Consider the following 23,393-nt stretch of genomic DNA (forward strand, 5'->3'; position numbering starts at 1 on the left):
ATCCAATCCTCTTACAAACAATACCCGTTAAAGAAAGTAAAAGTAAATATGAGAGACCATTCCAATAAGATTTAAATAAAATGTATATAATTAAATGATACACTTGTGCTTAAATGCGCTTTTTTAAAACGACTTAATATATTCCAATATAATAATGTGTTTTTCTATTTTGTACAAATCTTCCAAGACTGAATGAATAAATTGAAATCATTAACACAATTTGAGGGTTTGGATTTCACTTTAAGAAAGAGACTTTTGTTTATGAGAGCAAATGTTTCATACTTTTTAAAAATGTATATAAATTCACGACACGATCGATCCACGCATGCGTGAATTTACGTCACTTCCTGTACTTTTTACAAAGGAGCTCCTTGGACGTCACGTTCTGTGATATTTCAATGTTTTATTAATGTTTTGTATAAAATGGATTATCCAGGAGTAAAATTGAACAATAATAAAAACACGTGGAAGGGTAAATTTAAATAAATCAGGCAGTAATATCGCTACATTTTCTAGCACTTTCACTCTTGTCATTGCAATGAATGTCGCACGGGGGCGCCACTGAACCCCAACATTAAAGCTTTGTTTGATATACTTTGAATTTATTTTTAAAAAACAAGACACTCGTTTATATCACATTGTTATTCAAATAAATATTACGTAAAAGAAAAGCATGGTAACAGTGACAGCAGGCAATATCTTATATAGAGCTACCTCTTCGTCCGCTCAGCTGTGACGTCATTCCCAGCTTCCGGGGTAAACGGAAGACAGCAGAACAGGAGGAGAAGGAGAAAGAAGTGTGCAGGACGCTAATAAGTCAGTCTTATTATTTGTTATCCAGTTTGAAATATACATCTGTGATTCATTATTTAAGGATAAAGTGGTCTGGATGCGCTAGAAGCACTGTGCCGCTTCTCGTGCTATCTTTGCTTGTTAGTTAGCTTAGCTGGCTAGTTAGCTTAGCTTGTTAGCTGCTAACAGAAGACACAGAAGTTATCAACACATCGCTAAGTAGAGATCAAGTGTGAGAGTAAAGTGTTGTGATTGTGTGAAAATGTGCCACAGAAGGATAACAAAGTATGAGGAGGAACTTTGTCCAACAAAAGAGGAGAAGGAGCGACAACATCAACTACTGGACGCTGTTTTCAAGAAACATCAAGTTGTATTTACACAGAACAGGTTTGTTTACTTCTTACTCTCACATCTTTACTAACTTTACATTTATTATTAACACTATGCTTAATATATTGTGTATAAGAAGTTGTGTTGTCTTGTGAGGATGATGCATTCCGTCTGCTACTTGCAACGTGGTCTTGCAACCACGTGGTTGTCTGTGTTCTGTGGAATGTAACTACTAAAGATGAGTTACATATCCCAGTCCATTTGTACTACAAACTGTCAGTGGTGGAACAAGTCAGAGCCGGGCCGGGCCCCATGACATGGCCCCTAAACCCAAATAATAAAGGTAACTCTACCATAATTTTATAACACACAATCATCTCTGGGCTTACTACAAACAATCTCTAACCAGGTTTTAAAAAGTTTGTCCGCCATTTTTGCTTAAATTTGCATTTCCCGACATTTACTTGTTTTCTCACGTTCACCACAGCATCAGCCCTTTCACAGGATGTAGAACAATTATCAAAGGGGATCTGATTTTTTTTTATTTTGCCTATCATTCACAATCCATATGTAAGACAATAACATGTTTTTATATTGTATGCATTCTAAGTCCTAAACAAACGTTAGCAAAATCTTGACTATCCTAATTCTCACAATGGAGTCAATGAGAGCGCCTCTATTCTGCTCACTAATAAGAATTAGTTGAGCAATATAATATACCCACAAGTCATTTTTTAATCGCTATCTCTTTAAAACATGCTGTAAAAATGCATATCCTCTTGAAATATGTCTTATAATAGCCACAAACTGGAGGATACATTTTAATTAGGATACGATTTAAATAAATAGTGTAAAGGTTTTATGGAATTTTCCAGGGTGTACCCCGTCTTCCGCCCCCCTGTGAATCCAAAAGGGACAAGCGGTAGAACATGGATGGATGGATGGTACATTATAGACAGGCCTCAAATTTTTACTTTTTAAGGTCAAGACAAGTGTTGCCTTAAAGGAGGGTTCATATTTTAGGGCACCAAGGCAAATGCTATTTTATTTCCAGTTTGTTTATTAAATGTAGAATCGCTCACATTTATTTGTGCAATAAACCTTTCGACAATTTTGACCCGTACTTTGGGTCGAAGCATAATAATTGTGTAAATGCATCAATAAGTTCTTTATGCTTGTTTAAGGTGCTTTTTTTAAAACCTTTATTTTGTTAACGCAGTCAGACCTATTATTGTGAAGGGGAAGTGTGTTGCTGTTCTCAGAACGATGTGTGGAGGTGAAAGTTGCGACTATTGTCCTGTTTGTACATTATTCCAACATTGATGATGTCGTTCACAACACAAGCAGATGAGATGTGTTGTGGGTGTATGGATTTTCCTTTCCAGCTTTAGCTTCGTTGTTTAGTCGCTAATTTAAATGACAGCGTGTTTAAAGAATGAATGAGTGGTCCAGAACAAATTATTTTCCATCCATCCGTCTTCTTCCGCTTATCCGAGGTCGGGTCTTGGGGGCAGCAACCTAAGCAGGGAAGCCCAGACTTCCCTCTTTTTCCAGCCACTTCATCCAACTCCTGCCTGGGGGATTCCGAGGCGTTCCCGGTCAGCTGCAAGACATAGTCTTCCCAACGTGTCCTGGGTCTTCCCCGTGGCCTCCTACCGGTCGGACGTGCCCTAAACGCCTCCTGACGGAGGCGTTCGGGTGGCATCCTGACCAGATGCCCGAACCACCTCATCTGGCTCCTCTCCGTGTGGAGGAACAGCGGTTTTACTTTGAGTTCCTCCTGGATGACAGAGCTTCTCACCCTATCTCTAAGGGAGAGCCCCGCCACTCGGCGGAAGAAACTAATTTGGGCCGCTTGTACCCGAGATCTTGTCCTTTCGGTCATAACCCAAAGCTCATGACCATAAGTAAGGATGGACCTTTGAGCGACCGATAAAGAGAGCTTTGCCTTCCGGCTCAGCTCCTTCTTCATCACAACGGATCGATACAGCGTCCGCATTACTGAAGACGCCGCACCGATCCGCTTGTCGATCTCACGATGCACTCTTCCCTCACTCGTGGACAAGACTCCTAGGTACTTGAACTCCTCCACTTGGGGAAAGATCTCCTCCCCAACCCCGAGATGGCACTCCACCCTTTTCCGGACGAGAACCATGGACTTTGGAGGTGCTGATTCCCATCCCAGTCGCTTCACACTCTTCTGCAAACCGATCCAGTGAGAGCTGAAGATCTTGGCCAGATGAAGCCATCAGGACCACATCATCTGCAAAAAGCAGAGACCTAATCCTGCAGCCACCAAACCAGATCCCCTCAACGCCCTGACTGCGCCTACAAATTCTATCCATAAAAGTTACGAACAGAATTGGTAACAAAGGGCAGCCTTGGCGGAGTCCAACCCTCACTGGAAACGTGACCGACTTACTGCCGGCAATGCGGACCAAGCTCTGGCACTGATCATAGTGGGAGCGGACCGCCACAATCAGACTCTCTGAGCACTCCCCACAGGACTTCCTGGGGGACACGGTCGAATGCCTTCTCCAAGCCCACAAAACACATGTAGACTGGTTGGGCAAACTCTCATGCACCCTCAAGGACCCTGCCCAGAGTATAAAGCTGGTCCACAGTTCCACGACCAGGACGAAAACCACACTGTTCCTCCTGAATCCGAGGTTCGACTATCTGGCCTAGGCTCCTCTCCAGTACACCTGAATAGACCTTACCGGCAAGGCATTATTTTCCCTGACAAATGTTGCTTCTCCTTAGAATGACATCATTGCTCTTACATTGATGTCAATTTCCCTGATATTGTGCAATGAAAAGCAGATTTTGTTTTATTAGCCAGTTCTGTGACACCGGACGTCATTGTTGAAATAATATGCCTTATTTTTTGTTGAGTTCAGTGATTATTGACTGGATTATTACTTTGGGAAGGTCAGAGAAGAAGAGTTGTGGTCTTGTGAGAATTTTCTCATAAGTCACCTGCTAATGTTAGCCAAGTTAGCTGCTCATGTGTGTTGGAGTGGAGACGGCTGAGGGGAGTCGTGTATGAAACAAGCTCAGCTTCCTCATGAAGGTGACATGATGATGTCACATAAGGACTACACGCCTACACTCACAAAAGAATGGCAACGTTTGGGCCCCCAGACCCGCTTTATTTTTGTCTTATTGAGGCAGCGCTTTTTTACGCTTTCAGACCAAACGAACAAAAGAAGACCTTTTGTATGCAGTTTGAGAGCCGCAGCCGGAGAAAATAAACACACAGTGTATCCATGACTGCAAAGTTCATTGACCATTTGTTTGATTGACTGACTAATGTTTTAATACCTCCGTTTTAATACCTCTCCCACAAACATGCTTGTGGGGGAGTTTTCTGTGTCTACGTACCTTCCACACATGCGTACACCCACCTGAGTGACATTTGTCCAAGTTGCACCATCCCCACATTTTTTAACCTATTCAAACCATTCCAACATCAACACATTCCACTCACATATATTATATATTAAGGTTTATTTGAAATAGGGACGGATCCAAAAAACCTAGACATCTGAAACAGTTATCCAATGTATGCATCATAGTGTTTGTAGCCAAAGCTAATTTACAACACTTGTCCCCAACAACAACAACAACAACAACAACACAGATCCAACATCATTAAAACAAGAAAATGAAAATAAGACAAAAATGAGTCGATAATAATGATAATAGAAATAATACAAAGCGCAAACTAGATAAAAGCCAATAATAATAATAACAACACAAAGTGCAGGCTAGATAAAAAACAATTAGTAACAATTAGAAAAAACTAAACATGGGAACACGATTGCTGCTCAACTAGCCATCATTTTGTTTGTTCTTTGAAAGTGACAAGTGCAGTTATACTTTTCAAAGTGTCAGGTAAAGAGTTCCATAGTTGTGGTCTTTTTATTGAAAAGGCAGTCTGGGCAAAAGATGTTCTACGGAATGGAACACAACAGTTGCCTTTTGACATTGCTCTGGTGGTAGATCTGGTACCACTTTGCAGTCTTGTAATGGCCTTGCAGAGCAATTGGGGAGCAGAGTTATCCAAACATTTAAAAACCAGTTTGACTGTATGTAACAAAATACAATTGGTAAAACTTAAAATATTGTATTTGGTTAAAATTTGGCAAGGTTTTCATCCATCTGGGAATTGCCCAGTTTTAATGGAAATATTAAAATGTGGTTAAAATTTGGCAATGATGATATCGTATTCTCTTCTTGTCTAGGACTTTCAAGGCCCGGTAATAAAGACACTCAATGGTCTTGACTGCTGACTGGGACCATGTAGTTAAGCTATAATATATGTGTGAAAGAATCATTGAATTCATAAAAGTAAAAGCACAGCTGAGAGTTAAGCAGTTTCTTATAATCTTAAAACAGCCTAAGTTGGCCTTCAGGGTTTTACACATTTTCTTAATGTGACTTTTAAAATTCAGCTGATAGTCTATGATTATGCCCAAATATTTGACTTCAGGTACTTGTTCAATGACCTCATCTATAATTTTTATATTCAGGTTTTTTTGAGGTTGCTTTTTTATGGAGAAGCAGACAGAGTTAGTCTTTTTAGTGTTCAGGGTTAAACAGGATGATGCCAGCCAAGATGCTATTTTGTCTAATTTAGCTTTTAGCTTTTCAGCAACTAGAGTACAGGTCTTACCAGATGTATATATGACTGTGTCATCCGCATACATCTGTAAATCTATATCTGTGCATACATCTGGTAGGTCATTGATGTATAGACTAAATAGTATCGGTCCCAAGACACTACCCTGAGGTATCCCTGTTTCAATTTTGCGGAAGGAAGATCTCACATTATTAATGGTGACACATTTTTCACGGCCCTTTAGATATGACTCAAGACAGGACAATGACTGTTTGAATTAGTTGAATTTACAGTAGTTAGTTTTGAAATTAAAATGTTATGATTGACTGTATCAAATGCTTTTTTTAAGTCTGAAAATTCTGTCCTTTGTCAAGGGAATGTTTGATCTTTTCAGTTAAAAAACAAGTGGCAGATTCTGTAGAATGGTTACGTCTGAGTCCGAATTGCAAGGGATTCAAATAGTGATTTGTCTCAAGGTGGTGCATTAGTTGTTCCGAAACAATCTTCTCCAGGACTTTAGATGAAACTGGAAGAAGGCTGATGGGTCTATAGTTAGATGTCAATCCAGCATCACCAGATTTTAAAAGTGGTATTACCTGTGCAGTTTTCCATCCATCTGGGAATTGCCCAGTTTTAATGGAAATATTAATAAGACGGGTAAGAGGCTGTATAAGGATGCCGCTATTTAAAAAAAATAAAAGCTGTGTCTAGGTTATAAATATCCTTTGAGTATGTGGTGTTTAGGTCATGTATGGCATTTAAGACAGTTGTCTGACTAACCTCCTTGAGCTGAAATGAGCTGTCTTGTTTATCAGGTATGTCTGTTGTTTGATCATCATTAGTCGGACAGGAAAAACCCGAGGAAAGGTTTTTGACAGATTCTATAAAGAATTCTTTGAACTCATTTGAGACTTGAGTACAATCAGTAATGATTTTGTCTCCTACTTTAGTTTATATTGGGTTTGGGTGGTGTTACCCTCTGGGTTTAATAGGTTGTGTAGTAGTTTCCAGATCATTTTACCATTTCCTTTGGCCTCTAAAATCATGTGGATGTAATAGTTTGATTGGGACATTCTGAGATGTTTAACTACTTGATTACGTAAGTCTTTAAATATTTTCGAATCTGTGTCACTACGAGTTTTGATAAAAGTTTTTAAGGCATAATCTCTTTTTTTCATTATTTTCCGGATTTCATCATTAATCCATGGTAACTGAAATATTCCGTGGGATTTTTTTCGCTTTCTAATATATTGATCAATAATGCGTCCGATAGCAGACATTAGCTGATTACAACAGGCGTGTACTTGGCCATTTTGTTGGAGCTCGTCTCAAGTAAGACCCTTTAATTCGTTTTCAAATAAAGCTGTTGATTGGCGAGGGATCTCAAGTTTAACATTTTTATGATCTTGACTTTTAAACCTCGTCAGACGTCTCTTTGTGAGTTTTCTTGCAACTAATGTCAGATTAAGATCTGACAAGCTGGTAACTAGATTGTACGTTTTGATGATTCTGTCAGGCTTGTTTGTGAAGATTAACTCGATTAGTGTCTGAGTGTTTTTAGTGATACATGTTGGGGTTCTATCTTCTGACTAAAGTCATGTTTGGATGTGAGGTCTTTTATTTTTTTTCTGCAGTGTTTATCTAGCCAGTTTAAGTTGAAGTGTCCGAAGACAGGTACTTCACTGTTATTCTTAAAATTCTTAAACAGTACATCTAAGTCTTCCCCTTTCCACAGTTCGGTCCCTTCTAAAACATTTATATCCCGGAACACTGATTAAGCTGGTTAAAATGTTATCATGCAGCCACGTTTCACTTATGCATAGAAAATCAAGATTAGACTCGGACAGTAATAATCTGATTTCATCACACCTGCGAACTAGGCTTTGGATGTTTAAGTGACCTCCCAAAATACCCTTGGGTTTCACTTCAGGATCCCAAATCACTTTAGCAGGATTAACAGTTTGAAAAAGCAAAGTCTGTTTCTGCTTCGTCTGTGCTTGTGTTCGGAGTGATCTTTTTTCACCTTGCGGCCCGCACTTCTCCAGCTGGGCGCCGTACGTGTAGCCCCCCCCCCGAAGCACCCACCGCGCAGGGGCGCCCGGCCTCCCCCCTGGCCACCACCCGGTCGATCCTCTCCTCGATGAGGCTGCACTCCTCCGGCGCGAAAAAGCTCCTCTGCATGGTGCTGCTCCTCACCCGCTCGGCCTACAACCCCGGGTGGTCGGCGCCGCTCCCGCTGTCGTCACACTCGCGGCGCCGGCGTTGCCACTCGTCCCGCGCTCGTCATCGTGCGGCGACACCGACCCCGGCCTCTCCCCCAGGTTGGCGCAACCGTCGCTCCAGGCACCCAGTGCAGTCCGCGTGCGACGTCCACTCCAGGCAGGCCGCTGCACACGACCCCGGACGACACAAACACGCCGAGGATCCAGAGGCCGACGGCGAGATGCAGCGGCACTTGGTCAACTTTCCCGTAGTGAAAGTGGAGTTTGATGTTCTTCCCCTTCATCCCGCTTCCTCTTGCCAACGTCAGCGGCCGAGCTGATTCCCAGAATGCCGCTGATGGAGTAGGAGGAGCCGGCAGAGTCGGCAGAGCACGCGTGCAGACGACGCCGGCTTAGCTCCTCGGCGAGGATACAAGCTATGTATCCTCGTGTATTTGTGTTGTAGATATTGGTTGGAAAATGACCAAAATAAAATGTCAAATCAATTATGACAAAAGCAAGAACAAGTTCAGAGAGCACAAGACCATCCTGGACATTCAAACTCACACTTTCCCAAGTTCCAAACCACATTCCGGTTTTCCTTGAAATTCAAACTCTTCAACATTTAAACCATTCCAACATTCAAACTATTCTTACATTCATACTACATTCTGTCAACATTTCAGTTCAATTTCAGCATTGGAGCATTCACACACAATTCCTTGAACAATTGCCTCATCTCATCTACTTATTATTATTATTATTATTATTGTTATTAAATGTAGCTTACCATATTGCTGAAAATTTTAACTTCCCCTTGGGGATTAATAAAGTACCGTATTTCCTTGAATTGCCGCCGGGGTGCTAATTAATTTAAAACCTCTTCTCACTCCGGAGTTTACCAAAGACATGCGGTAAAGGCAAGCATGCGCTAATATTTTAAAACCTCTTCACACTTCGACACTTACCAAAGGCAAGCGGTAAATTTAGGCCTGTGCTTAAAAAATTGAGTGTGATGTAAAGATACCATCATGAAAAGCACATTTAATACAAAAAACATTATTATGGTCTTACCTTTACTTTTAAATGAAGTCCATGCGCAGCTCCTTCTGATCAAAAGCATCGATAACTTGTTTATAGAAGTCTTCCCTATCTTTCTTCAGTTTTAAAAGTTTCTCTGTCTCGATGGAGATCTTCCTTTATTACCTCCTGCTTTTATTGAAAGTCCAGTTTAGAAAACTGTTTTATTTTAGATATGTAATCCTCCATGTTAAAAGTGCAAGCGAGAGGAAAAAATAAACACACGCTGCTCACTCTTGCTGCTTGTTGTCACTTCTTCTGCAGCCGAGTTGTCGCAAGAAGAATTACTAGCGCCCTCTACCACCAGGAGGCGGGAGTCATTTAATGACTCATATTTGACACACGCAGCTACGGTATATTAATAAAACATAGCTGCTTATTGTTCTTTTTAGCATAGCTTAGACTTAAAATCGTACTGAATAGCTCTAAATCTTCTACCCTTTATGCGATTTCAAATTATTGAAATCAGCCTCCTCCATTTTGAAAATGATGACAGGTGAAGTGTCACTCGTGACGTGACGAGTTTGACCCGGCGGAAAGACACGCGCTAATAAAAAAAATATTTTGCGAAACAAGTTTACCCGGCGTTAATCCTGGGCCGGCGGTAATGCTAAGCATGCGCTAATTATTTTGCGAAACGAGTTTGACCCGGCAGTAATTCTAGGCAGGTGCATACTATATACCTGGCGGCAATTCAAGGAAATACGGTCTGTCTGATACTGATTTTGATTGAATGTGTGGACTGCATGAATGATGCCTTCTCAGTTCTCACTCTAACGCAATTTGAGTGTCTGGAAACGCACTAAATTAATATAATCCATTATTACTATTATTAATAAAGTAAACACGTTATCTTTTGAAGGTGTAGTCAGTAATCTGATTACTTCTTCCCAGTTTAACTGTGGTGACACTATCTAAATGAAAGTAAAACAGATGTCATCTTTCTTGGCCAACATGTTGACTGTGCTCATGCTTCTTTTATAACAGACATGTCTCTAAAGATGAATGTGAAAATCACTGTAATTATTGTCCACCAGCAGGGGGAGCTCATCACTAGTACTACTGTGTGGAGGCTGGCATGTGGTACATTATTTCCTGTGTGTGTATGACTTATTCAGAGGGAGAACAGCACACTTTCATGTATGGCGTCTACCATTAAGGATTGCAGGAATGACTTTTAGGATGTTTTTATATGAATAAGGTGGATTGGATGTTGGCCTGGGAAGACATTCCCCTGAAAGTCTTCTTCATGTGTCAGCTGGAAGTACCCTGACTGCTGTGAGGGGAAACTGATGAGATTGTGAGATCATATGTTGGTGCAGGACAATGTCTCATGTGACTGAGCAAAGCTGGACTTTTCTAAAGAATGTTTGATTTCTCCTGTCCCGCAGACCTCGATGAAGAACATCTTCCTGGTGAGCAGGAGGTGGAACCACAGTCCTCCAACATACACGAGGGAGAAAAGGTACCACATTCCCAACACATCAAAGAGGGAGTAGAGGAGCCACAGACCCATAGTGTTAAACTGACCCTTCACATTAAAGGGCAAGCGGAGGACCCACTGATCTTACACATCAAAAATGAAGAGGAGGACCCACTGACCCCTCACTTTAAGGAGCAAGAGAACCTGCTGACCCCTCACATTAAAAAGGAAGAGATGGACCCACAGACCCCCTACTTTAAAGAGGAAGAGGAGGACCAAGAGCCGCCGCACATTAAAGAGGAAGAGGAGGAAGAGGGCATCAGTCAGCCTAAATGGTTGGAGGAGTTCCCAGTGACTGGTGTCCCTGTGAAGAGTGAAGATGATGAGGTGAAAGGTGAAAGTGAGGAGAGGGGAGGGGGGGAGCCTCCAAGCAGCAGCTCAACACAACACATGACAACAGAAGCTGATGGAGACCACTGTGGAGGATCACAAGCAGACAAGCTCTTAGCTCCACTATCAGATAGTGAGGACACAACGTCACACTCTCCTGACACTGATGATGAAGACTCTAAAGATGATAAGACATGTCACACTGACAACACTCACTTCACATCTTCTCACTGTCACAAAACCTTTAAATACCATAGTCTTCTGAAAACACACATGAGAAGACACACCGGAGAAAAACCTTTTATCTGTTCAATATGTGGCAAAGGTTTTGTAGAAAGTCACAATTTGAAAGTACACATGAGAACACACACCGGTGAAAAACCTTATGTCTGTTCAATCTGTGGTACATGTTTTGTACAAAGAATCAATTTGAAAGTACACATGAGAAGACACACTGGTGAAAAACCTTTTATCTGTTCAACCTGTGGTAAAGGTTTTACAGAAAGTCCGAGTTTGAAAGTACACATGAGAACACACACTGGTGAAAAACCTTTTTCTTGCTCAGAATGTGGTAAAGATTTTGTTCAAAGTAAACATTTGAAAGTACACATGAGAACACACACTGGTGAAAAACCTTTTTCTTGCTCAGAATGTGGTAAAGGTTTTGTACAAAGTCCCCTTTTAAAAGTACACATGAGAACACACACTGGTGAAAAACCTTTTGTCTGTTCAATCTGTGGTAAAGATTTTACAGAAAGTCGATGGTTGAAAGTACACATGAGAACACACACTGGTGAAAAAACGTTTTCCTGTTCAATCTGTGGTAAAGGTTTTACACAAAGTCATCATTTGAAAGTGCACGTGAGAAGACACACTGGTGAAAAACCTTTTTCCTGTTCAATCTGTGGTAAAGGTTTTACAGAAAACTGGTGTTTGAAAGTACACAAGAGAACACACACTGGTGAAAATTCACATTCCTGTTCAATCTGCAACAGAAGCTTTTGTCAACAATCAAAGCTTGTAGCACACATGAGAAAACACCCAGGAGAGAAAGTGTTGAGTTGCAGTGTGTGTGGTGAAAGATTGTCTTCTAAGTACCAGTGTAAGAAACACAAGTGTGCTGGTGAGAACAGCAGCAGCAAATGAAACTGCAGGATTTGAAATAAACTGTCCAGACTTTCATTTTGACTTTCTAACAACATCAGCACATATAACATGTGTGACATTGTTGTTTGTCTAACAATCTGTTTAATATGATCTTTACATTTATAGATTGGATAGTTTGAAATATTGAAGTGTGACATATTTGTATTTGTAATTGTTAATAATCCCATAGATTATCACCTTTATATGATATACATATGTACTGGTTCACATCTGAAACATCTTCTGGACCACTTCAGGAAGCATATTATTATTTACTTTATACATCATTTGAACAGTTGTCTTTTATACAATTTTAAAATGTGTCTTTTTAAACCATTTGTTGGGTCTCTATAATCATTTTTATTCATTATCGTCATTACTCTGTATTATGATGATTGTGTTGTGATTGTTTTATATGTATGTCCCCAGACCTTTATGCAGTATACAAGTGAGAGAAAATGGCAGATTTTTTATTTAATTTTTTTGGGAAAGGATGGTTTTGTTTTTACAAATTTACATTTGTGGATGTATTATATATATTGTGTTTTAAACCTTTTTTTAATGTTATTTTTTTCTTTTATAACATCCCCCAATCAACATCAGTCAAAGTTTGGAGTGTCAGACAAAAGCCAATATTGTACATCATCCCACAGAGATTTACTTTAAACAAACAACATGTTTACTTGACCCACTTCCTGGGAAACTTATCAAGGAGCTTTTTGTACTATTAGGTCCATCAGTGCTAAATATTATAAACTTATCACTTTCCTCGGGCACTGTTACCATTGCATTCAAAAAAGCGGTTATTCATCCTCTCCTTAAAAGACCTAACCTCGATCCTGACCTCATGGTAAACTACCGACCGGTGTCTCACCTTCCCTTTATTTCGAAAATCCTAGAAAAAATTGTTGCAGAGCAGCTAAATGAACACTTAGCGTTTAACAATCTATGTGAAACCTTTCAATCCGGTTTCAGGGCAAATCACTCGACTGAGACAGCCCTCGCAAAATTGACTAATGATCTATTGCTAACGATGGACTCTGATGCGTCATCTATGTTGCTGCTCCTCGATCTTAGCGCTGCTTTCGATACCGTCGATCATAATATTTTATTAGAGCGTATCAAAACACGAATTGGTATGTCAGACTCAGCCCTGTCTTGGTTTAACTCTTATCTTACTGATAGGATGCAGTGTGTCTCCCATAACAATGTGACCTCGGACTACGTTAAGGTAACGTGTGGAGTTCCCCAGGGTTCGGTCCTTGGCCCTGTACTCTTCAGCATCTACATGCTGCCGCTGGGTGACGTCATATGCAAATACGGTATTAGCTTTCACTGTTATGCTGATGACACCCAACTCTACATGCCCCTAAAGCTGACCAACACGCCGGATTGTAGTCAGCTGGAGGCGTGTCTTAATGAAATTAAACAATGGATGTCCGCTAACTTTTTGCAACTTAATGCCAAAAAAACGGAAATGCTGATTATCGGTCCTGCTAGACACCGACCTCTATTTAATAATACAACTTTAACATTTGACAACCAAATAATAAAACAAGGTGACTCTGTAAAAAATCTGGGTATTATCTTCGACCCAACTCTCTCCTTTGAGTCACACATTAAAAGCGTTACTAAAACGGCCTTCTTTCATCTCCGTAATATCGCTAAAATTCGCTCCATTTTGTCCACTAAAGACGCCGAGATCATTATCCATGCGTTTGTTACGTCTCGTCTCGACTACTGTAACGTATTATTTTCGGGTCTCCCCATGTCTAGCATTAAAAGATTACAGTTGGTACAAAATGCGGCTGCTAGACTTTTGACAAGAACAAGAAAGTTTGATCATATTACGCCTGTACTGTGTATACCTTTATATACATATATACATACATATATACCTATACTGGCTCACCTGCACTGGCTTCCTGTGCACTTAAGATGTGACTTTAAGGTTTTACTACTTACGTATAAAATACTACACGGTCTAGCTCCAGCCTATCTTGCCGATTGTATTGTACCATATGTCCCGGCAAGAAATCTGCGTTCAAAAGACTCCGGCTTATTAGTGATTCCTAGAGCCCCAAAAAAGTCTGCGGGCTATAGAGCATTTTCCGTTCGGGCTCCAGTACTCTGGAATGCCCTCCCGGTAACAGTTCGAGATGCCACCTCAGTAGAAGCATTTAAGTCTCACCTTAAAACTCATCTGTATACTCTAGCCTTTAAATACACCTCCTTTTTAGACCAGTTGATCTGCCGCTTCTTTTCTTTCTCCTATGTCCCCCCCTCCCTTGTGGAGGGGGTCCGGTCCGATGACCATGGATGAAGTACTGGCTGTCCAGAGTCGAGACCCAGGATGGACCGCTCGCCTGTATCGGTTGGGGACATCTCTACGCTGCTGATCCGCTTGAGATGGTTTCCTGTGGACGGGACTCTCGCTGCTGTCTTGGATCCGCTTGAACTGAACTCTCGCGGCTGTGTTGGAGCCACTATGGATTGAACTTTCACAGTATCATGTTAGACCCGCTCGACATCCATTGCTTTCGGTCCCCTAGAGGGGGGGGGGTTGCCCACATCTGGGGGGGGGGTTGCCCACATCTGAGGTCCTCTCCAAGGTTTCTCATAGTCAGCATTGTCACTGGCGTCCCACTGGATGTGAATTCTCCCTGCCCACTGGGTGTGAGTTTTCCTTGCCCTTTTGTGGGTTCTTCTGAGGATGTTGTAGTCGTAATGATTTGTGCAGTCCTTTGAGACATTTGTGATTTGGGGCTATATAAATAAACATTGATTGATTGATTGATTGACTTTGCATACATTTTAAAAATAAACTGCTTTTTTTGTTTCCCAATCACAGAACGAACAAGTGTTGTCTTCAATTGCAAAACAACATTCAAAATATTACTTTAAGTGGTCAATTCCGTCTTTTTTTTCTTAAATTAAGTCTTTTGCCTTAGAAAGAATGGAAACTTTTAAGTTAAGAGTATTTTTTTGTTCCAGGTTGTACTTAATGAAATCTTCAAATAATAAACTTTTTCTATCAGTCAATAAGTACATCAGTGACCAAATGCCTTTTTCAAACCATTGCTGTTCAAAGATGGATTTGTTTCTCATTTTAATATAAGAACAATTCCATAGTGGAGTATTGTGTGTGATGAAGTTGTGTTTGTAAATTAGTTTCCAGTACAACAACACTTGCTGGTAGGGATGGGTACTGTTCACATTTCAACTGATTCGGAACACATTCCACTACCTCCAAATCAATACCAAGCCTCAACAGTATGATTTTTTGGTACTTTTGTGCCTGTTAATAATTTTGATTGTTTGTGATAAATTTGTATTGCAACGTTTAAAAATAAGATTATTATTAACTGCAGTCCTTTCGTTACCCTTTGTTCTTTTTAATTGTCATATCATCATTAAATGTAGCTTTATTTACATTTGCAAGTCCAGTACGCTAGATGGCAGTAGTGTAAATTCATGATGTCTTTTGTTGCGCCCCAAAAAGTTGTAATATTGTAAATATTGGATTTATTATGCACCAGCTGTCTGATTCTAACATTCATCTTAGTTATAGTTTTAATTAACTCATTTGGTGGGTGTTAACGTCATGAGAAATTGCTAATGCTAATCAGTAGCATGTCAATAGCAAAGCCAATGTATATTAGCATCAAGCTACCATAACTTTTATAGCGTTTTTGAGTCCATTTCTTTGATGGCATTGACAATTGCAACATTTATCTCAAGGTAGTTTGACTCAGACTGCTCTCAGTGCTGCTGGAGTGATCTCCAAATGCCAAACAGAGGTCAAATGAGTTCCAAGTTGGATATTCAACAGACATTCAACATCCAGCCAGGCTGACTGTTTGAAAACTCATGCCACGTCTGTCAGTCCCTGCTGACAAGTGCTTTACTTTAAGGGACCGTCAATAAAGTACTTGTCATTAGCTCACTAAGAACATTTCAATTGTCAGTAGCTTCAGTCATGTGACCTAGAACCTCAAACCTACTTTCATATTGTTTGTTCATCACTGCTGTAGTCGGCTCATGCCTTGAATTGTCCAGTTTTAAGGGATAAGCAGTAGAAAATGGATGGATGGATGTTTAGTGACAGAGTGGAAACTGTCAAACCTCAAGCCCACCAAGTGCTTGAACCCAAAGCAGTTTTGGGAGAAAAGTTTACAGGTCAGATGAGACTTTGCCTCACCTCCAATTAAGAGTGAAAAGGCTGATCTTTGTACACAAGCAGCTTTTCCAACAAGACAACAATATTAAACACACATGAAAACTGTTTTCAAAGGGTTTCAGGCAGGTTTCTGGAATGTCCGTTCCAGAGACTGGACCTTAACCCTGCTAAACATTTGAGAACATTGCTTTGAACTGGCTCTGTGTCAAGAAAGCAACACATTTCAATCAAATCTACCAGTATTTCCAAGAACGGGGTCAAATATGTAAGCAAAATGTTGCCAGAAGCATCTTGCTTCATTTTTATTTATTTTTACGTGTTGTGAAGAAACCCTGAAGTGCTCTGTTATAAGAACATCAGACTTTCATTCTGACTTCCAGGATTCAAGTCCATAATTTTTATGGACAGAATTTCGAGGCGCAGTCAAGGCGTTAAGGGGATCGGGTTTGGTGACTGCAGGATTAGGTTCCTGCTTTTTGCAGATGATGTGGTCCTGATGGCTTCATCTGGCCAGGATCTTCAGCTCTCACTGGATCGGTTCGCAGCCGAATGTGAAGCGACTGGGATGAGACTCAGCACCTCCAAGTGTGAGTCCATGGTTCTTGCCCGGAAAAGGGTGGAGTGCCATCTAAGGGTTGGGGAGGAGACCCTGCCCCAAGTGGAGGAGTTCAAGTACCTCGGAGTCTTATTCACGAGTGAGGGAAGAGTGGATGGTGAGATCGACAGGCAGATCGTAATGCGGACGCTGTATCGATGAAGAAGGAGCTGAGCCGAAAGGTAAACCTCTCAATTTACCGGTCGATCTACATTCCCATCCTCACCTATGGTCATGAGCTTTGGGTCATGACCGAAAGGACAAGATCACGGGTACAAGCGGCACAAATGAGTTTCCTCCGCCTGGGTGGTGGGTCTCTCCCTTAGAGATAGGGTGAGAAGCTTTGTCATCCGGGGGGACCTCAAAGTAAAGCCGCTGCTCCTCCACATGGAGAGGAGCCAGATGAGGTGGTTCGGGCATCTGGTCAGGATTTAGGGCACGTCCAACCGGTAGGAGGCCACGGGGAAGACCCAGGACACGTTGGGAAGACTATGTTTCCCGGCTGGCCTGGGAACGCCTTGGGTTCCCCCGGGAAGAGCTGGACAAAGTGACTGGGGAGAGGGAAGTCTGGGTTTCCCTGCTTAGGCTGCTGCCCCCACGACCTGACCTCGGTTAAGTGGAAGAAGATGGATGGATTAAGTAAAAAGTTAAACATTGTATTGATATGATCCAGTTTAAGAGGTTGTTCCAATTAATAGTGCTTATAAAGTACAAAGAAGAGGAATTATGAGAAAAACTTCAACCTTATTGAAAATACGATATTTTTCATCTCAGTACACTAATAATGACTGAATTAATGAATTACATATTACAAAACTGTTGTATTACTCATTCACGGATGTCATTTTACTACAAAAAAGGTCAGTAAATGAATGTATATATTTGTAAACGCTCTGAAGTGGGAAAGGTGTAGGATTAAATAAGCTTTGCTTCATCCTACTCCTTTTCGGACATGATGTAATGTGAAATGGTATTAAAGTGTCTGATGTATTATGTTGTAAGTATGTTCATGTTCAAAATAAACTAAAGAAAGAAATAAAAGAAAGAAAGTATTGATCGACTGACTGAGTTTATAATGCAATTTTACCAAGTGATAAAGTAACAGCACAAAGCACACATCAGTCATATTAAATGATGCATCAAGGCCAATACTGTAATGACATCAAATAGATATTTTTAATTTCGCCAGAGTACCTGGTTGGTTTCACATCTTGTTCAACCACTTACCAGAGGGAACAAGATACCTCTTTTTTCAAAAATCATCATCAAAAAAGTATAGCTTGAAGAAAGGGTATGGTGCCATGACACGGAGTCGAACTGGGATTGCAGCGGCCACAACACAGAGTACTAACCACTATACCATCACGGCTGTAACAAACCATCCAGACTGAGAATGTGTTTGCTTCCCTGTTCATGTTCATAGACAGAATAGTCACATCTAGTTTGAATGCTAGTGACCAAGCCCCAACAATTTTTACTCTAACAAGAGGAAGGCGTGCTCAGGCAAGATTTGTTTTGTTTCACCTTTTTCCTCACCCACTTTATTCTAAATAAATGTCCCGAGTATACCAACAGATACAACGTCCAGTTATCTATTCACAATGATAACAAGACAAAATGTTCCAGTTAGTAGATATTTATTTTAAATGCAAAAAAACACTCAAAGAAACAGCACTGAATTTTGTTTCAGTTCAATTAACGAAAACCAATGAGCTAGCCAAGAGTTGAACCTAGAATCTTCTGGTCTGTGGTCAGACGTGTTATCCATTGAGCCACTAGCCTTATGTGAAGAAAGGCTTTACTCTAACACAGGTTGTATATCGTAAACATCTTAGGCCAAAAGAACACACAGTTTACATGAGGCTTACTACCAAAACAGGGCTTTACTGACTGCTTATGTTGGACTTTAAAATCTAGTGACCTTCTATTTGTTGCAGCCTGGGCCTTCACCAGCTCTACCTGTTGCAGCTAACCTCCACTAAAAATTTAAGCAAAATGCTTCTGGCAATATTTTGGGGAGCATCCAGCTCAGAGTTGGCAACTTCGGGAGAGGAGCGTCTTTTTTGGTCAAAACCTTCTTTGTTGATGAGGATGTAAAACTGGCCTATCTGTCAAAAATGAGCTTTGGGTTCAAGCACTTGGGGAGCTTGAACTTTGACAGTTCCCAGCTTGTCACTGAACATGCTGAATAATTCACTTTCACCTGAGATTGCCAATATGGATGTTATCTCAGATGTTGGACATATCAGCACATCAAAGGTCCTGGGTAGCTCAGTCGGCAGAGCATCAGACTTTTAATCTGAGGGTCCAGGGTTCAAGTCCCTGTTCAAGTGGCTGATGCTGACCACCATACATTTCTCAAAAAATGTCCCTTTGCCCCCCTGCAGCAGTCCTTCGAATCTATATTTAATTTAAATAGTTTTCAACAATGATTGTTTTTCCTCTGTTTAATTTGAAAAACTGATATTCAAAAACATCCCTCACATCCACTTTAGTTCAGGTGGGAGAGCGTTAATGTGATCATCTGAAGGTTTAACCACAATACCTTAAACACAAATTGTTAGACAGTGTATCTGTATGAAAAAGTTGTGGTTAATATTTTGCTGTAGGTGTGTTGGATGCACCTTCACCTCACACTGAGCTCAGCTTTATTACTCTCAGTTTCAAGTTATACAGTCCAAGACAAACCCTTAAGGCAACACATTTGTGTTTGAAACAGCCCGATGTAAGGCTCAGTTAAAGACCAAACATTGGCTTAAGGAACGATACACTGTTAAACCACGTAACAGTTGTCCAAATTAAAAAGAGAGGAAAGGTGTGTCACTACTGATACTAGGATTCCACCTGCAAGGCTGGCAGGTCAGGGAGACCATTTCAGTATTGTAAGAGCCACAGAAGGCTTTTTAGTAAGAAGATTTGATTCAGAAACTCAGCGAGTTGTGCTGAAACCCGGGATCGAACCAGGGACCTTCAGATCTTCAGTCTGACGCTCTCCCAACTGAGCTATTTCAGCTATACAACATTTGCTTGGGTTTTCTTATTCAAATGTAACCAAGGTCTGCCCTATTGGTGACTTTTGAGGGGTGGAAGGAGGTCTTTCCAAGGGGTCTCAAAGTCTAGTATTGGTCAGCAGAACAGGTACTTGAGTCCCGGAAGCTCAAAAAGAATGTCTCACGCTCCATGACTGAGCATGTCAGGGTCTCTAAAAAATGTACCTAAATGCTTCTGAAGAATGTTTTACTACGGAGAATGTTATGATTATTGCAAACATTTGGCAGATTTTTCAGAAATGTTCAAAAGTTCTTAGCAGGCTAATAATTAAGTCTTCAAGTGTAGATGAACCATGCTTAGAAGAAAGGTAGTTCAAACGGTATAAGAACAGATACAACTACCAGTTATACATTCGCAATAATAAAGAGAAAAAAAACACATATTTCAGTTAATATATTTAAAAAAAAAAAAAAAAGCAAAATAACTTCCCCCCAAAATTGTACAGAATACTGTTTCAGTTGAGTTAACAAACAACAGCACGCTGGCCAGGAGTTGAACCTAGAATCTTCTAGTCCGTAGTGAGACACATAATCCATTGCATCACTATCCCTACAGAAAGAAACATCTTACTGTAGGACAGGTTGTGTTTCGTAAATATCTTACGCCAAAACAACACACAGTTTACATCCTCAGGATGTAAGACATTATTTGGATTCTTATTTGAACCACATCACACAGAAATGTAATGTATGAATGAGTGAGAATGAGGGAGGGACAGTTTTTGGGTTGGTGCACTAATTGTAAGTGTATCTTGTGTTGTTTATCTTGATTTCATAATAAAAAAAAAAGAGTAATCCTTCGAGCCGGATTTGAACCTGCAACCTAAGTATTTCAGCATGAGCAACTACAGTCCTCCGCTCTACCAACTGAGCTATCGAAGGTTAGTATCACCTCATACTTACTCTGATGTTTGAGTCACTTTAGTATCAAACAATCAAAGTTGACTTAGTTGACCTAAATCACAAGTGTCTCAAAGGGCTGCACAAGCCACAACAACATCCTGGGCTCAGATCCCAAATCAGGGCAAGAAAAAACTCAACCCAATGGGATGACAATGAGAAACCTTGGAGGGGACCGCAGATGTAATTAAAAATATACCAAAATGAGGCCACGTCATTGAAGAATGTTTTACTACCATAAATGTTAGGAATATTGCATACAATTAAACTTCATGTAACCTGCCTGAAACCCTTTGAAACCATCCTGTTTAAATACCCTGTTGTGTACCTTGTTCAGCCATGTTGCTGTTAATTGGACTTTAAAAAAAGTAGCTGACTATTTGTCTCAACTGACTATTAAACTTGTGTCCCCAAGGCATTTGGCTCCAACTTCGGGAGAGTAGCTTCTTTTTTGGTCAAAACCTTCTTACTTGATGAGGATGTAAAAGTGTCTTAATTGTCAATAATGAGGTTTGTGTTCAAGAAATTGGTGAGTTGAGCTTTGACAGTTCCCAGCTTGTCACTGAACATCCTAACTAATCCACGTTCATCTGAGGTTGCCAATATGGCTGTTCTCTTAGATGTTGGGCAAATCAGGTTTGAAGAGGGACTGGGTAGCTCAGACAGCAGAGCATCACACTTTTAATCTGAGGGTCCAGGGTTCAAGTCCTTATGCAGGCAACTCCAGCTATCTTCTTTACATTTCTGCAAAGACTTCACTTAGCAGTCCTGTAACCTGTATTTAGTTTGAATAGTATCTGTCTTTTTCATTGTAAATTGTTAAAGATGTATATTTACACAGAAAAGTTCTACATGGCTGAGGGCGTAAGATTGTCGCCCGCAGGTTGGAAGGAAAATAAATAAAGCTGAGAACAGTGGAACAAGTCTCATCATTGTGCTGACCCACAACAGTTACGTAAGCTTTTGGCGACGCTCCCAGCATAGGGCGCCCTTTTCCCCTTTTGCTTTTGTCACAAAGGCTGTCGGTACTTGCCATACTTGTCAATACAGCTACATATTGCTGGTCCAAACAAAACGCTGCTCTCCACCCAAAACATGTTTGTTTAGTTTTGACTGGGTTTGGGATTGAAAGTAAGATTTGCAGTATCACCAAGAGTGAGCCACGTGTGCGATCAAGGCACTTCAGTGCTCATGTTACAGGCCTCGCACTGAGTAGCCTGGTCCTAGTGTTCACTTCAGTGCTCATGTTACAGGCCTCGCACTGAGTAGCCTGGTCCTAGTGTTCACTTCAGTGCTCATGTTACAGGCCTCGCACTGAGTAGCCTGGTCCTAGTGTTCACTTCAGTGCTCATGTTACAGGCCTCGCACTGAGTAGCCTGGTCCTAGTGTTCACTTCAGTGCTCATGTTACAGGCCTCGCACTGAGTAGCCTGGTCCTAGTGTTCACTTCAGTGCTCATGTTACAGGCCTCGCACTGAGTAGCCTGGTCCTAGTGTTCACTTCAGTGCTCATGTTACAGGCCTCGCACTGAGTAGCCTGGTCCTAGTGTTCACTTCAGTGCTCATGTTACAGGCCTCGCACTGAGTAGCCTGGTCCTAGTGTTCACTTCAGTGCTCATGTTACAGGCCTCGCACTGAGTAGCCTGGTCCTAGTGTTCACTTCTGTGCTCATGTTACAGGCCTCGCACTGAGTAGCCTGGTCCTAGTGTTCACTTCAGTGCTCATGTTACAGGCCTCGCACTGAGTAGCCTGGTCCTAGTGTTCACTTCAGTGCTCATGTTACAGGCCTCGCACTGAGTAGCCTGGTCCTAGTGTTCACTTCAGTGCTCATGTTACAGGCCTCGCACTGAGTAGCCTGGTCCTAGTGTTCACTTCAGTGCTCATGTTACAGGCCTCGCACTGAGTAGCCTGGTCCTAGTGTTCACTTCAGTGCTCATGTTACAGGCCTCGCACTGAGTAGCCTGGTCCTAGTGTTCACTTCAGTGCTCATGTTACAGGCCTCGCACTGAGTAGCCTGGTCCTAGTGTTCACTTCAGTGCTCATGTTACAGGCCTCGCACTGAGTAGCCTGGTCCTAGTGTTCACTTCAGTGCTCATGTTACAGGCCTCGCACTGAGTAGCCTGGTCCTAGTGTTCACTTCAGTGCTCATGTTACAGGCCTCGCACTGAGTAGCCTGGTCCTAGTGTTCACTTCAGTGCTCATGTTACAGGCCTCGCACTGAGTAGCCTGGTCCTAGTGTTCACTTCAGTGCTCATGTTACAGGCCTCGCACTGAGTAGCCTGGTCCTAGTGTTCACTTCAGTGCTCATGTTACAGGCCTCGCACTGAGTAGCCTGGTCCTAGTGTTCACTTCAGTGCTCATGTTACAGGCCTCGCACTGAGTAGCCTGGTCCTAGTGTTCACTTCAGTGCTCATGTTACAGGCCTCGCACTGAGTAGCCTGGTCCTAGTGTTCACTTCAGTGCTCATGTTACAGGCCTCGCACTGAGTAGCCTGGTCCTAGTGTTCACTTCAGTGCTCATGTTACAGGCCTCGCACTGAGTAGCCTGGTCCTAGTGTTCACTTCAGTGCTCATGTTACAGGCCTCGCACTGAGTAGCCTGGTCCTAGTGTTCACTTCAGTGCTCATGTTACAGGCCTCGCACTGAGTAGCCTGGTCCTAGTGTTCACTTCAGTGCTCATGTTAC

At 41.4% G+C, this 23,393-nt stretch overlaps 1 protein-coding gene and 2 non-coding genes across 3 annotated transcripts in view; 2 read left to right on the plus strand and 1 right to left on the minus strand.

The window, feature by feature from the left end:
- LOC133546839 (oocyte zinc finger protein XlCOF6.1-like) overlaps positions 1–12,477 on the plus strand; it is a 267,073-nt gene extending 254,596 nt beyond the window's left edge. The window contains exon 3 of the mRNA XM_061892676.1: positions 10,419–12,477. Within this exon, the coding sequence (XP_061748660.1) occupies positions 10,685–11,986 (1,302 nt within the window). The 5' untranslated portion in view covers positions 10,419–10,684 and the 3' untranslated portion in view covers positions 11,987–12,477. The remainder of the gene's footprint in view (positions 1–10,418) is intronic.
- A 6,544-nt stretch (positions 12,478–19,021) lies between these two features.
- trnak-uuu (transfer RNA lysine (anticodon UUU)) lies at positions 19,022–19,094 on the plus strand. The gene has a single exon. It is a non-coding gene; the product is annotated as a tRNA-Lys (tRNA).
- Positions 19,095–19,701: 607 nt separating this feature from the next.
- On the minus strand, positions 19,702–19,774 carry trnaf-gaa (transfer RNA phenylalanine (anticodon GAA)). The gene has a single exon. It is a non-coding gene; the product is annotated as a tRNA-Phe (tRNA).
- Between the last annotated feature and the right edge of the window lie 3,619 nt (positions 19,775–23,393).

This window comes from Nerophis ophidion, unplaced genomic scaffold, assembly GCF_033978795.1.
Source record: "Nerophis ophidion isolate RoL-2023_Sa unplaced genomic scaffold, RoL_Noph_v1.0 HiC_scaffold_45, whole genome shotgun sequence".
In the NCBI taxonomy this organism is placed as follows: domain Eukaryota; kingdom Metazoa; phylum Chordata; class Actinopteri; order Syngnathiformes; family Syngnathidae; genus Nerophis; species Nerophis ophidion.